Source organism: Phyllosticta citribraziliensis (assembly GCF_038025025.1).
Source record: "Phyllosticta citribraziliensis strain CPC 17464 chromosome Unknown J3D65scaffold_15, whole genome shotgun sequence".
Taxonomy (NCBI): domain Eukaryota; kingdom Fungi; phylum Ascomycota; class Dothideomycetes; order Botryosphaeriales; family Phyllostictaceae; genus Phyllosticta; species Phyllosticta citribraziliensis.
Window position 1 is genome coordinate 215,254 of NW_027117352.1, and position 14,328 is coordinate 229,581.

Here is a 14,328-nt window from a genome sequence, read left to right on the forward strand (position 1 = left end):
CAGTTGATGTTTTCGCTGCGTCTAATTATTCAAAACCACCTCAGCTTACAACTTTGACACAAAATTTCCTCAAGAGTCGACGTTCACCATCTACATGGACATGGACTGTACGATAGGATGCCATAGCGGAACCCGATACAACCCAAATACTCATTGGCAACAGGTCTTTGCACGCGCAAGTCGCATACTCCCCATGGCTCCAGCTTGTCCAAAGAAGCCATCATCGCGATTGTAGGAGTTGTACTTGGGGTTCTCGTTCCAATTTGTGGGCTCATTGTCAAGCGACTGCTGTTTCGGAACGCTGCAAAGACACCCGCCGCAGACATCAGCGTTGAAGACCGAGGTGGGGGTAAGAGCCATCTCAAGAGCCGATACGACTTCTTGAGCCAGGAATGAGAACGAGTACAACGTACTGATTTTTCAAGGACTTGGTTACGCAAACTCGGTACCCGCCAACGCTGAACATGGCAACGAAAGCAACATGACGATCATGGCCAATACCAGCCTTCGCAACTCGAATGCGCACAACGTGCAATGGACACGACCGAGCAACTACCACGGAATATCCAACGGAGGGCGGCCGCCCTCCGTTGATGATGGTCCCCTCCGCGGAATTCTCCTGGACAGTGCTGATGGTAGCAGATCCGTGCTGGACGACCCAAACGCGTCTGACGTTGTTCGACCTCGGAAGCCTGATGATCAAAAGACACTGGCCAGCATTGGCAACGCTAAAGACGACAAAGGAACGGCAAACAGATCTATCTGTCAGTCTCGACCAGAGGCAAATCGTCAGTCCAAGTCGTCCCTTGGACTCCAAATGGACCGGAATCCCCCCGTTGTCGGCATAGCATCTGTCCCTGCAAGCCAGCTACCTCAGGATGTTCCCGCCGACTCTTCCACCAACATTCCGGACAACCACACCAGGATTTGAACTCCGGGACAAGGCCTCAAGTTTCCAAGGATGTTGCCGGACTTTCCACGGACGCCCTGGACGTAGTGTCGCGCGCGGTTCTCTTGTGTCCCAAGAGAAGGCGTGGATTTCCTGTCGTCCTGGTTGCCACAGTGCACCTTCTTCCGGTGTGCTGTTTCATTTCGTTGGGGTCTACTTTCTGTCTCTTTCGATTGATGTTCCCATGTACACTTTCCTTTATTGCTGTAAAGGTCGCGGGCAAGTCTAGAAGGCTATTCTTGTGGAGTCGTAGCGTTGAGCAACACGGCGTGCTCAATGCGATTTGGGTCTCTCAAAATCCACTGGAAGTGTATGCGAGTGGCTTCATGGACGACGCTTTCACTGTCTTTATTGTTGTTCAACTCAGGGTTGAGTTGAGTTACCGCTGTAGTCGTCCTCCAATGAACCGCTCAAATGCACACCTGACAAATGACGCAGGACAGAATGTCATATCTGCGCGGCCGTGGACCATGCTGGTTGATAGACCTCTCAGCTATCCGTAAAGTGACGGACAAGACCACCAAAAAGATGCTTCAACGAACCGTGTCACGGCCGAATCCAGGGGAATAAGAGTTGCACTGACGGTGATGGATGATAGTGATGACTGGCGGGTGTGAAGATGGTTTCGCTAAACGGGGTCGTGGTTTCTAGAAGAAAGTGATGGAAGGAATTTTCCGGTCAAGTTTGGACGTCGTCATCTCCCTGAATCCAGGAAGGTTCGCAACGGACATTGATTGAACAATTTGAGATTTTGTTCCATGATGACTGAGTGGAAAGCGAAATATACCTATAGATACCACGCAGCCTCAATAAGAGCCAAACCACCGAGCCCAAGTTGGTGACTTCAGCGCTTCCAGCTGGTGCTCCAAATAGCAGCAAAGAAGCAGCGTAGGTGCACTCAGATACTCCTAAATCCATTATGACGTGGTGTGAGAGGCCACCGGAGCAACAAGCTCGCTCCCCGCCAAGATATTGCTGCGTGCGTGGCAAAAAAGGCTGGATGCTGCCGCTCGGAGCCGAGGCGTTGAATTGTGGCGCACAAAAAATTGTAGGTGTGAATCGTTGCGCGCCTGTGAGTACTTCAGCGTCTGGCTTGCAGAAGAGAGGAATGCGGCGCTGGTTGTCTATAGGCAGCAACGCCAACCGCTAAGAGGTAGATCAGCCGATAAGCTGGGAGGTATGATGCGAATTTGATAGGCCGGTTACTTGCAGCCGAACGGGATGGGTCCTTAAGTAGACGGCCGAAACAGGCCCAGTCCAATGGACGCGCAGTCAGCAACGTCGACGTGCATGCATCGACTTGACATGTATGCATCGCGTCGCGTCGATGTGCATGCAACAGTAGCCTTCCATTTCATCCTTTCAGGTGCTCATCATGGTAGGAGAAGTCTCTGTCTTTATGTCTCTGACCATCCTTTAAATCGTAGTTACCCGCACGAGTAGAAGACGCAATACTTCAGTTCCGCTACTCTCTCTCTCTCTCTCTCTCTCTCTCCACATTGAAAGTGTTTCCTCGCGCAGTCCCCTGGCATATGAAAACATGAACTGTACATCACCCAAAGCCCTCGTACTTAATCCTCAACTGACAAAGCACAGCCACAACGTACACACCGGTCTTCGCTTTACCTCAACACTCAGAGCTGTCAACTGAAGCCATCATCTCCATCGTTGGCGTAGCCGTCACAGTCATAATACCAATCACCGGCCTCCTACTACGTCCCGTAGTATCCCGGATACTGTCGAAATGTTGGATCCAGAATACCATCACCACTGAAGACACAGATCTTGGTCAGTTCCTTCGCATCTCCAATGTCCCAGGACTGTAAACTGACGATGATAGAGCTTGGAACGCCGCGCCCAGAAACGACCGAAACTCAGCGTGGCAGTATCGACGAAAGACGGACTATATGAAGCTGCGACCCATCAGCCTCGGCGGCGTGTCCACATCGAGGGAAGAATGTGTCTGGTCTGTATCATTGCGGAGTTCGAGAGTGTCTATATTGCATCAGCAATCCTTGTTCTCCGGCGCACATTTGTAGATATAGAGAGAACAGTGTACATTACCTTCACGAGTCAACAGACACCAAAGTTGACATCTCCTTTTCCGCTCCGATATTCTCACACCAAGTCTACTGCACAGCACGCGCATGAGCACCACAAGAAAACACTTCTCTCGAATGTGGTAGAGAGTTAAGAGGGAAAGTCGAATCATATTCCTATCTACCGTAACGCATCCACTTAAACTCCCCTCCCAACGCCAAAACACCTTGCCAGACAGGCCGAACACGACAAAGTTTCCTCACTTTCAAGCACTCCTTCTATCAGAAGCCTAGACACAACGACCCACGCCGCCAACGCAGACGCATTGTGAACAATCTGACAACAAGACCAAAAGAACCAGATGAGCAGACAGAATCAATTGAGAAAACAAGGCACCGCGCACCCAACACTCCTATCCGCGCCGCCTCCGCGTCACGAAACAGGATAGAAAATACAGAAGAGCATTCTGCATCCGAGAAGCAGCTCAGCTGAGCGACTGAGAAGCAGATGGAAAGACAGACGGACAGACAGACAGACTTGCAAAATATCTCAGTGCGTGCCAGTACGCCACGCAATCTCGACAGGCACCTGCAGCAACGATTACCATCTAGCCTATCTACCTACCGACCCTGCCGCGCCAACGAGATGAGAGGGGTGCTTTTAGAGAAGAGCACGAAGGGTAGAAGGGAGGAAGAGTGGAGAGACGTGAGCAAAGCAAAGCAAAGCAGAGTTGAGCAACGCAGCAAGATCAAGAGAGAAGGGGCGAAGAAGAGGGGGACACGTCTGCACTATATGGGGGGCGAGAGGGCGAGAGGGGATAGGACTGCAAGAAAGCAAGCAAGAGCAAGAGCACGAGAGCCCAGTCCAGTCCAGGTGCTGGCCGGACGTAGAAGAGCAGTATAATCGAACTCGATCCATGTAGTAGAGCATAAAGTACAAAAAGCGGCAGGAAGGGTAGGGTATAGGCAGGTGGTGAATGTTCGAGCATAGGTATTTGTGCTCAACAAAGAAAAAGCCAGACCCAACCGGATAGAAAAGAAAGTGGAATATAAAACAAGGTGTGACCAGCCTGGGAAACATAAAGGGGTGTTTCCCAGGCTCACTCAAACCGTTCCAAGTTCTCCTGTCGCCGCGTCTCGTCATGCCGATAATTGCGCCATTGGGCGCAGCACGTAAGGCGTATGAATTCATGTCCGAGGCCGACACTGGCCTTGTTAGATATTCGAAACCGGCTTGGCTGTCGAATCGCCTCGTGGGAGACGGAAGCACCATTTTACAAGCCCATGAGCGTCGAACGTGGACGGCATTTTCATTTAGCGCGTCAAAGACTTGTAGCCGCCCCTGATCAGCGCCTGTACTTGGCCAGCTGGGCCATAATCTCCTGCATGTCTGGCTTGCTCGCCGAAGGAACACCAGTCGTCTGCTGCTGCATCGGCGGCTGTTGAGGTGCTGAGCTAGGTTGTTGGCCACCGAGGTACGCCGCTAGCGCTGGATTGCCCTGCAAACTTGCAAATGGGTTGGCATTGGGTTGTGGAGGAGGGTGTTGTTGCCAGGCTTGCTGTTGCTGTGCGGGGTGGAAAGCTTGCGTTGGTGCGGCTTGAGGTTGACCAGGTTGCATCGCGCCGCCGAGGAGGCGCGAGAGGTCGGGCGTGATACCGGCTGACGTTGCTGCGGAAGGCTGTTGGCCTGGTTGTTGAATGGTTGCAAGAAGCTTCTGCAGGCTGTCGGAGTCCAGATTGCTGATCAGACTGGCGACGTCAGGAGCATGTCCACCAGGTGCAGGCTGTTGAGGCGCCCCAAAAGGCAAACTTGGCTGTCTGGGAGGCATTCCATACTGTGCAGGAGGCATGCCATAAGACACCTGGTACGCAGGAGCTTGGGGTTGAGCTGCAACAGGTTGGTTTTGCTCTTTCGTGCGCTTGATGAGCTGTGCGCAGGTGACAATGTCGAGATTCTCGTACTCTGTGGTTTGTTAGTGGAAGCCTTTTGAAATGGGTCGAGTCGTCTACCTTCAAAAGTCACATTGGCTGCACCCGCGCTGCGATTGAAGACTTGTAGAGGAATCTTTCCGGTGATCGCACAAGGATTGGTGATGCGGGACACGGCGTGGACGCCTTCGAGGATTTGACGGCGGACAACGGCTGCCTCGTCAAGGCGAGGACTTAGGAGAAGTACGTCACAGCGGACGCCGTTCTCTTGGAAAGTACGCTCGACCCATGCGATGAAGCTTCTAGGTTTCGAAGTTAGCCAAGCGAATTCGTTCGCTTGTGAATCGCTGCCTGAGTAGTACCTGTCGATCTCCTGGGGTTGTAGCACGAGGATTTGAACGTCTGGAACGTCGCGAGGCAGGCGACGTGGGAGCGGGAGGTCGTCGTCGACGTCTCGACTCCGTGGCGAGGGGCTGCGGTATCTGCTGCCTCGTCCGTAGGGAGATCTTGATCTGCTTCTTCTGCGACCATCATACCGATCCCTGCTCCTATCCCTGCCACCTCGGCGGTAGCCACGTGGTGAAGGCGAGCGGGCGCCGGGGCGGTAATCATCCCTGCCCCTGCGAAACTCGTCTCTGCGAGGCGAACCAGCGGGTCCGCCAGTCCCAGTGTAGCGGTCGACGTTGCGCGGTGCTGGGCCTGTGCCTCCACGTGAGTAGTCAGGAGAGCGGGACCGGCGTCTGGCACCATTGCGTAAGCTCGGCGTGTCGGAGTTCCGTGTACTTCTCTGGGGTTTGGAAATCTCGAGATCTGCTGCGAATCAGTGACCATAGTCGCAGTCGTCAATCAACAAACTCACGAATTTTCCGGCCTCGCACAGGCTGACCCTGTTCAGCCTGGAGCGCTCCAAGGCATGCTTCGGCATCCAGGAATTGAACAAAACCGTAGGCCTGTTTGATGGAGATCTGTGCAAGCTTTCCGTGACGGTGGAAGAGGTGGAAGAGATCGCGCTTGGTGACCTTTTCGGTAGGTAGGTTGCCTGCATGGTCAGGTGGTCCACAACTGTCGGGCCTCTTGAGCAACCCACCTATGAATAGCCGTGAGTTTGGCGGAAATTTGTCCCACTGGCCTTCGGTCACGTAAACCCGTTCGTCTTGCAGAAATTCATCGTAGAGCTTTTGAACTTCTGGGCCCCAGGGCACATCGCTGTCATCTACCCCATCCTTGTCATTGCGCCGGTCGACGGATTCGCGCTGGCGATACTTGGGGGTTGACGGGCTCGAGGTACGCTGGGACATGGCCGATGCTGGGTTTTGCTGGTAGCCGGTGGCGGGCAGGCCCGTTGCAGCCGTGCCCTGGGCACCCGAGGTCATCAAGGGGGGAAGTCCAGGTTGATTACGATAGGTGGAGGTCGAGTTCTTCTGCGCATGTGGATGGTAGGAGCGAATGTCTTCTCCGGGAGCGTAGTTCGGATGCGTTGCGGGTTTCTCTTGTGGCGGTGGGCGAGGTGGGAGATTGGGATTACCGGGCAGCGCAGACGTGGTGGGCGACTTGAGAGGAGCGCCGGCAGCTGAGGCAGCGGGGACTTGAGATTGGCTGACGGCGTGGGCAGCAGTAGGGTCGGGCGGTGCAGAGGCATTTGAAAGGTTGTCTAGCAACGCTTGGAAATCAACACCGCCATCATTCGAGGTGTTTTGCGTTGCTGTGCCGTTCGAAGGCTCTTGAGCAATGCCGCCGTGGGGAACAGAGGCTTGATTGTGCGACGCCGTCGCATTGGGGTAGGGATCAAAGGGCTGGTACGAGGCAGCTTGACCTGCTTGGGAGGGCGCGAAAGCAGCGTCACTAGGCGCATCAGCTGGGATGTGGCTGGGTTGAGGTGCGAAGCTCTCGATTTTTGAGGTATCCTGATTATCCGCGCCCTGTCCGTCTTCAAATTCTAGTGACCGCGCATATTCATCGTCGGCGGCGTTCACGGGCGCCGGTGCTCCGCTCTGGTTGTGCTGGTGGTCGGCAGCATTGGGCTGGTCGGCGTACAGCGAGTCAGACGAAGAATGGTTGGAGACTTGGTCTTGGAGCGCATCATCGGGCGGGTAGTGGGTGGCTGTATCATTGAAGACGGGATCCATCTGTTTTTCAAGGACTGGTATGTTTGCAGGCGCAGGGTAGTGAATGGGCTTCGGAGAGACTGGAGTAAGGGTTTGGCCGCGAAATTCCTCTGGTTCTACAGGAGGGCTTCTGGTCGTCATCAGGCAAAGAACTCTGAGCGGGCAGCCGCGAAGGGGGAGCTAGCCACGCGCAAAAGTCCGGGTAACGCGTTTCAACTCAAAGTCATAGAAAGAGTGTGCGCCACGGGTGATGCTGAGAGAGGAAGTCGGTTGAGGGGAGTCGCGCTCAGGAAACGCCCGGTGAGCTGATGGTCAGAAGCTGCTGGTGAGGCAAGCAGGACTGAGGCCTTCGACGCGAGTGGGGCCAGAGCACGACAAGGCTGGCGGGAATGGGCGGCGATGCGAGCCGAGGGCGTTGACGCGGGTGACAAAAAGGCGTTGGGAATGGGTGTGGTGGTGAGAAGGAAGAAGTGCAGGACGGCGGGGGACGAGGAGGGTTGAAAAGTGGCCGCCCGGAGTAGCATCGGCACTGATCGGCCCGATGGCGCCGACCGCCGGCAGAACTGGAATGGACCTGACATCGAACCAAAAGGAAGCAGACCACGAGCAAACCAAGTCGACGCCATGCACTCCGCGCGTGCTTGTACCATCAGACGCTCCATGACATGGGCGTATGCATCGTCCCGTCTCCCCCTGGCGAGCAGCAATGCGGGGCCATCCTTTCCCCAGTCTGCGCTTCTACTGCGTCGTTCGTTTGCTACTCGCAGAAACGACTCTCACGCGCCGACAGCCAAAGAAGACGAAGTCAAGGCCGCTCGCCAATGGATTGATCATTTGAATCCAGAAACAGTTCCGAGGTCCATCTGCGACGTTTCATTCAGCAGATCGTCCGGACCGGGGGGTCAAAATGTGAACAAGTGCGCCGCCAAGCCTTTCTTGTACATTCGGGTAGTCCCTGATAACCACCTTCCTCTCTAGAGTCTCTTCTAAAGCTACTGTTCGCGTACCATTGGGCCCCCTCCTCAAAATCTTGCCGCCTCTGTTCCACCAGGAGATTCGTCAATGCCGGTACTTTGCTCCCAACTCTGATTCGCTCATTCTCCAATCCGATGAAGCGAGGAAGCAAAATGAAAACGTCCATGCTTGTTTCCGAAAGCTTCATGAGTTGATTGTCGATGTGGGCAAGAAGATTGTCCCAGGCGAGACGTCTGCGGAGCAAAAGGAGCGCGTGAAAAACCTGCAAGTTTTTCCACCGCACACACTGTTTGCCGTCGCAACTGACACTTTGCAGTGAGAAGGCCGCAAATGAGAGGCGGATCAAGTCAAAAAAGTTGCAGAGCAGCAAAAAGAGCGCTCGCAAAGGGAGCTTGGAGTAATGAGTGCTCTGCATCCGCCTTGGTAATCTCCGGGCCAGCAGCCCGCTGCCTTTCAACCAATCCATCACCGCACCATTGACGGCGCTCTCGAGCCATTCAGCTCTGTTTGCGCTTGAAGCAAGCGATCACTGCTAGGCCAATGCTTTGCGCCATACACAACCAGTGTGCTTGCATCTTCCGCTCTCTTGGACTGCTGCAACGACACGGCAATATTTGCCACGTGATCGTCGTCTTCCAACTCCCGAATGAATTGCCGCACAGAAGCGGAGAGGACTTTGCGCAAGCTCTGATCCAAATCTTCTTGTCTGAGGAGAGGCAGAAGGAATCTGAGGGCCTTTTCGGCAAGTAGGGACTTGGATTTTTGTGAAGACTGGAGGAGAACCTTGATGCGTTGGAGGGTTTCTCCCAAGGCTGGAGGGAAGAGCGGGGAGGAAGGCTCGACACCGAACAGAGGCAGCCTGAAGCTGCAAGCTTGTGTCGAAACGGCTGTGGGCTTGCTCTCGCTCAAGGAGTTTACGACGTGCTGAAGAATGTCCTTGGTGCATGGAGCTCGGTCAAATTCGGAGAATAGATCGAAGAATTGCTCGCCCAAGATTGGGTCCATGTCGAAGTGATTCATGGCCGCATCGAATATAGCCCTGGGAATGGCTCCCGAGAGTACTGGTGAGTTTGCCAGATTCTCCAGCGCGACCTGGTCCACGCCGTCTTCCTTCTTTAGACTGGGGTCAATGTCCTCGGCTGTGATGTCGGGAAGAGCAATCATGTCGGCATCAGGGTCGTCTGCGGTGGGTTCCGCAGCCTTTCGCTCCTGGTCCAGTCCCAAAATCTGTCTTCGTGCAGCAATCTTTGCGACGTAGATCATCTCGAGTTTCGTGTACTCCAGCCACAAGAACCTCGAGTTCTTGCAAAACCTCAATCCTCTTTGCATGTATGCTCTTGCACCCGTCATATCCGCCTGAAAGTCCATTGCCCAACGCGCAGCCCACACCCAGAGTTCAGCTTTTGCAGGGTGCATGCGGAGCACGCTCGTCAAAATCTCCTTGAGCTTCTTGTTCGCCTTCTCTTTGCGGGCAAAGTTGAGATATTCCATCCAGAGCCCAAGGTCTCCATGGTGCTTTCGGAGTGCGCGATCGAATATGAAGAAGATTCGTCTCTGCCCTTGGTGGCCGGCCTTGACTCCCAGGCGTTTTGCGCGCTTCTTCCGCAGCGCCTCCAGGTTCATCTCGTACTCGACATATCGGGCGAAGTCGGAGGGCTTTGGTCCGCGGGCGTTGATGATGTGCTCGAACTCGGATCGCTTCTTCGCAATCGCCGTAATCTCTTCCTGTCTGCTGTCAGAATACGCCTGGAAAAAGTGCCATGGTCAACTTGCCTTCGAAAAGAGCCCTTTGCGCTCAAGCTCATGGAGCTCGGGCACGGATTGTTCGAGATAGAAACGCGCCTTGTCTTGGCTGGACATTTTTGCAGTGGCTGAGGGGAAAATCGAAAGGTGTTGATCAATGGATGCGCCGTCAAGGAAATGCGTGCGGGAGCAGTTGGGGAACTTTTTAGACCGCCGGCGTTTACCCGGCGTTGCTCAGCCGGGGACCGCGGAGGGCCTGAGGTGCCAAGACGCAGGTAAACAAACCACGCGCATCAGGTCAGATGCATGGACATCGAATTGTCAAGAGCAGTGTGGGATGCAGAATATGGTCCAACAGAATCGAACGTCGTTCATGAGATGGAAGCCATCGCCGAGGCAAATTCGGGCGGTGAAGTTGGCGGTGCCGCCCGCGCCCGCGTCTTAGCTACCCCCTTTGAGACGGCCGCCGCCAGCCGCATCTTACGATCCGCGCTCCTTCGTGTCCACTCCCAAGCGCGTCTCTTGGAGCTCCAATTTCCTTGTCTCTCTTCCGAGCCCCCCGGAGCTTGGCCAACACTCCCACCCTCTCGCACCTGACACAGTCCTCCTCTTCCACTCGTATGGCCAGCCGCTGAGATACATCATGGGAAAATACAAGGATGGAGAGCCCGTCGCGGCTGTATGTTTACTCTCGAGGGCCAGGGATTGATCGACCGATCGGAGCTGACAGTCGCGTAGTTCAATGGCAAATGGGTTTCGGTGCTTCACACGATAGTTGCCTACGGTATGAGCGACCCGGATCTCCGAAGCCCTCGATTTCTGCCTGCAACAACACATAATTTGGCGATGGACTGACAGGGAGCTTCAGCGGCATTCCTGGGTGCGCTATTCGTCGGAGTGTAAGGATAAGCTCCACGTATGGTGTCGGACTGCGCTGATGCTGTCCTAGTGCCCTTCACTACCACAAAATTGTCGAGAACGAACACTATGTACGCCGACTTGTCTCTCGCCGTAGCTCGCGGCAGTCCAGGGGAACGCTGACGACCACAGGGTTACCCACAAGAATGGTTTCCTTCCGTGTCCGCGACAATTGGCGACCGCTACCCTGAGCGCTCGGTCTTTCAAGTCTTCATCGCCATGACTGCCGGTACATCCAGAACAACACAAACGGTGGGAGCTATTTGCTGAGATAAATGGACAGGCCCGAGATTCGCTCTGTGTGCCCTCTTCTACATCCTGACAGCCAGACCGGGTGCTGCGCTGCCCAAATTCATCGCGGGTGTCGGTATTTTCCGCACGCTTACATGTGGTGGGTGGACATACATTACCTCGACGGATGACCACGACTGGCACGACATTTTCATGATCTCCTATCTGATTGCAACGATCCCATGGACATATGGCTGCTTCATCCTCAGCCCTCCAAACCCACAAGCAATCAAATGGCGCAAGATCTTTGCGACCAGCTTCTTCGCGACCATCATCCCGTTGGTCTACTTCTTCATTCAACACAAAGTCCACAAAGTCCCAGGAGGTAAAAGATTTCCAACAAGGCAATGGATTCGAATCACTGACGGTACACAGCATACACCACTTATGCCTTTTTTGAGTGGTCGCTTGTCCTTCTCGATGTTGCGTTTGATGCTGTTACATTTTTTGACTTCTCCGGTTTCGAGATTGTTGTCAAGGATATCAGGGGCGTCAGCAGAGGGTACGTTCCGTGGCTGCCGAAATAGATAGCGCAAAGGACAGCCGTCCTGATCAAAGATCAATTCTGATAAACCTCCAGAAGTGCCAAGCAAGTTGCCGACCGTATCGCCGAGAAGGAGTATGTTTCTCTGATTTGATAGCTAGAACAGAATGCTAAGTGGTGCAGGAAAAACCGCGAACTGGCGGAACTCTACACTGGCGGATTCTCGTGGCCAGCCGCATTTGATGCTGCTGCCGACGTTTACAATGGCGTAAGTTGGACTGATCATCTGGAACAAAACATTCCTAATGTGGTTAGTTCGTTTTCTGGTCGATGCTGACCTCTCTTGGACTCTGCGTCTGGTGTAAGTATTCACAGCAAGTCTTCAAGATCGCTCGCTGACACCTGCAGACTTCCCGCTCTGGCACATGGGAATCAGTGGCTACGAGGTGCTCGTCATGTCCACCGTATCCCCCTTTTTCCTCGGCATCAGGTCTGTCCGCAACCTCGTGATCAGAAATCTTCGCATCACCCATCTCCTTGCCCTGGCGGGCGTGGCCGCTTGGAACGTCAAGTCGCCCGAGTACCGCCTCTTCACCGTGGGCTTTGGTGTCAGCATGTCCTGCCTTTCCTGGGCGGCGACCTTTTACGCTGAGCGGTCTCAGCCGCACCGCCTTGAAGCGCGCATCTCTGCGTTTTCTCTTGGCCTCATCCTGTCGAGCATTGCCAAGTTCGCTTTCTGGACCAACAACCCAATCTGGCCCATCATGCACGCTCCGAATGGTGGGTGGAACAAGACTGGCCTTGTCCTGGGTCTCCTGGCCGTCGTCCGTTCGACCAGGTACACGCCAAGCAGCACTGCCGACATCCCTGCCGCTGGACCCCAAAAGGGCTCTGCTCCTCTGGCTGGCCTTGGATTGGCTGGCCTCTTCTTCGCCATGCATTCCCTGCTCTCTGACTCGAGCACCATGATTCTTTGGGTCTGGGAGGGCTATCCAGTCCGTGGCCCGCTTTCTGTACCTCACGGTGCTTGGACCCTTGCGGCCATGGGTGCTGGTCTCGCCTTTGGTCTCTTCCAACCGAATTTCGCTCGCAGCTGGACCCTTTATGGCATTGGCTCCGTCGGCGCTGCAGTTTTGACGTCCTACAAGAATTGGTTCGGCTACTATGGCGCTCTGACGGTTGCCTTTTACGTCATGGCCGCTGCTCCGGTTCTCATTTCTTCTGCGGCGCGCCATTCCCCAGCGCTTACCTTTGGCCTGGGCTTCCTCATCTACAACATTCTCGTTCTCGCCCATGTCTGGGTTGTGGCGTACGCGTTCGTCCCTGGTGGTCCCCTTATGCGCGAGCACACTGATTGGGTCATGACGGCAACCATGATCTGCCTCGGATGTGGTGTCTTTTCGGCGACATCCTCTGCCAGTGGTACTTCGATTCCGAGCTCCAAGAAAGCCAAGAGCCCGGCGGCGCGCAAGTCACGGGCGTACTACCTCTACATTCTTCTTGCCCTGCAGGGACTTGGTGCGTCCATTGCCTATCTGCGTTTCCCGTCATACGACTACACGCCGTACCACGCTCCCGACAAGGTCGTCACCGCCGGCATCTGGACCATCCATTTCAGCCTGGACAACGACATGTGGTCCTCGGAGCGACGCGTTCGCGATCTGATCAAGGAAATGGAGCTCGACGTGGTCGGTGTCCTCGAGTCGGACCTGCAACGCATCATCATGGGCAACCGCGACACGACACAATTCATCGCCGAAGACCTGGGCATGTACGTCGACTTCGGGCCCGGGCCAAACAAGCACACGTGGGGCGCAGCGCTGCTCTCCAAGTTCCCCATCGTCAACTCGACGCACCACCTGCTGCCGTCGCCGGTCGGCGAGCTGGCGCCCGCCATCCACGCGACGCTCGACATGTACGGCGAGCTGGTCGACGTGTTTGTGTTCCACTCGGGCCAGGAGGAGGACGCGGAGGACCGCCGGCTGCAGACCGAGTACCTGTCCAACCTGATGGGCTCGAGCAGCCGCCCCAGCATCTTGCTCAGCTATCTCGTCACCAAGCCCCACGAGGGCAACTACAACACGTATGTCAGCCAGACCAGCGGCATGCGCGACGTCGACCCGTCGGATTGGGACCGCTGGTGCGAGTACATTCTGTACAAGGGCTTGCGCCGCGTTGGCTATGCGCGCGTCAGCCGCAGCACCATTACCGACACGGAGCTTCAGGTGAGTCGTCTCATGGCCTCGTCTCCGTTTTCTCGTTGGATTCGTTTGCTGACTCGCGCGCGTGTGAAAAGACGGCCAAGTTCGTCGTCGGGCAGCCCGAGGGCTCCGACCACATCGTCCCCGAGGACCAGGTGCCGTACGGGCTGCGCTACCCGACCATGTTCAGGGGCGCCGGCGTGCGCGACCATCGCTACCACGTGTTTGACGAGCCGAGGTGAGTCTTTTCCCTTCATTCCCCCGTTTCTTTTTCCCTGTGTGTAGTGATGCGATGCTGACGCCGTCGCAGGTACTATGCTTGATCTGTTGCTTGTTTTGTTGCTGCAAAAGCTGTGTGGTGCGTCGGTAGATGGGAAGGCGAGGAGACAGACTAGAATTCGAGCGCAGAAGAGTAGCTGGGTGCGTCTGGTATGTAAGGTAGTGTTTATGGGCGGAAAAATAGGGTTGCTTGCTTGCTTTGTAGAAACAGGTTCCAATGAGCTCTTTCTCGCGCGTACCCATCCATTATCCTGGGCTCATCTCACGCTGCTCCCCCGAGCAAGCAGTGGTGACAATCTATCATCTATCACGGCTGGCCGTTTCGTAGGTAGTCGTCGCGGTGTCTCGGCGCATTGGCCGTCAGGCGTGCTGTGCCACGGGCATATATATATATGGGTGTTGGCAGCAGTCAGCA

At 55.1% G+C, this 14,328-nt stretch overlaps 6 protein-coding genes across 6 annotated transcripts; 4 read left to right on the forward strand and 2 right to left on the reverse strand.

Moving 5' to 3' along the window:
• Positions 1–94: 94 nt before the first annotated feature.
• On the forward strand, positions 95–931 carry J3D65DRAFT_672226 (uncharacterized protein; the record flags this gene model as incomplete). Its single annotated transcript, XM_066803465.1, has 3 exons — positions 95–107; positions 164–349; positions 426–931. 3 exons carry the CDS (start codon positions 95–97, stop codon positions 929–931), a joined length of 705 nt encoding a protein of 234 aa, XP_066650190.1.
• A 1,297-nt stretch (positions 932–2,228) lies between these two features.
• On the forward strand, positions 2,229–3,149 carry J3D65DRAFT_641362 (uncharacterized protein). Its single transcript, XM_066801881.1, has 3 exons — positions 2,229–2,327; positions 2,546–2,737; positions 2,792–3,149. Exons 1-3 carry the CDS (start codon positions 2,240–2,242, stop codon positions 2,986–2,988), a joined length of 477 nt encoding a protein of 158 aa, XP_066650191.1. The 5' UTR covers positions 2,229–2,239; the 3' UTR covers positions 2,989–3,149.
• A 1,185-nt stretch (positions 3,150–4,334) lies between these two features.
• Positions 4,335–7,493, reverse strand: J3D65DRAFT_597595 (putative arginine/serine-rich splicing factor; the record flags this gene model as incomplete). Its single annotated transcript, XM_066797845.1, has 5 exons — positions 5,777–7,493; positions 5,280–5,727; positions 4,999–5,219; positions 4,598–4,951; positions 4,335–4,543 (listed from the first exon to the last, which is right to left on the reverse strand). Exons 1-5 carry the CDS (start codon positions 7,161–7,163, stop codon positions 4,335–4,337), a joined length of 2,619 nt encoding a protein of 872 aa, XP_066650192.1. The 5' UTR covers positions 7,164–7,493.
• A 100-nt stretch (positions 7,494–7,593) lies between these two features.
• Positions 7,594–8,430, forward strand: J3D65DRAFT_159307 (peptidyl-tRNA hydrolase domain protein). The gene is made up of 3 exons (XM_066794146.1): positions 7,594–7,939; positions 8,001–8,261; positions 8,314–8,430. Exons 1-3 carry the CDS (start codon positions 7,647–7,649, stop codon positions 8,396–8,398), a joined length of 639 nt encoding a protein of 212 aa, XP_066650193.1. The 5' UTR covers positions 7,594–7,646; the 3' UTR covers positions 8,399–8,430.
• Positions 8,232–9,951, reverse strand: J3D65DRAFT_159348 (U3 small nucleolar RNA-associated protein 6-domain-containing protein). The gene is made up of 2 exons (XM_066794147.1): positions 9,771–9,951; positions 8,232–9,722 (listed from the first exon to the last, which is right to left on the reverse strand). Exons 1-2 carry the CDS (start codon positions 9,855–9,857, stop codon positions 8,463–8,465), a joined length of 1,347 nt encoding a protein of 448 aa, XP_066650194.1. The 5' UTR covers positions 9,858–9,951; the 3' UTR covers positions 8,232–8,462.
• A 79-nt stretch (positions 9,952–10,030) lies between these two features.
• J3D65DRAFT_641377 (calcofluor white hypersensitive protein-like protein) lies at positions 10,031–14,295 on the forward strand. Its single transcript, XM_066801882.1, has 13 exons — positions 10,031–10,419; positions 10,479–10,524; positions 10,609–10,639; positions 10,690–10,729; positions 10,791–10,887; positions 10,942–11,274; positions 11,325–11,451; positions 11,530–11,568; positions 11,617–11,701; positions 11,749–11,794; positions 11,842–13,658; positions 13,730–13,872; positions 13,945–14,295. Exons 1-13 carry the CDS (start codon positions 10,384–10,386, stop codon positions 13,955–13,957), a joined length of 2,853 nt encoding a protein of 950 aa, XP_066650195.1. The 5' UTR covers positions 10,031–10,383; the 3' UTR covers positions 13,958–14,295.
• Positions 14,296–14,328: the final 33 nt, after the last annotated feature.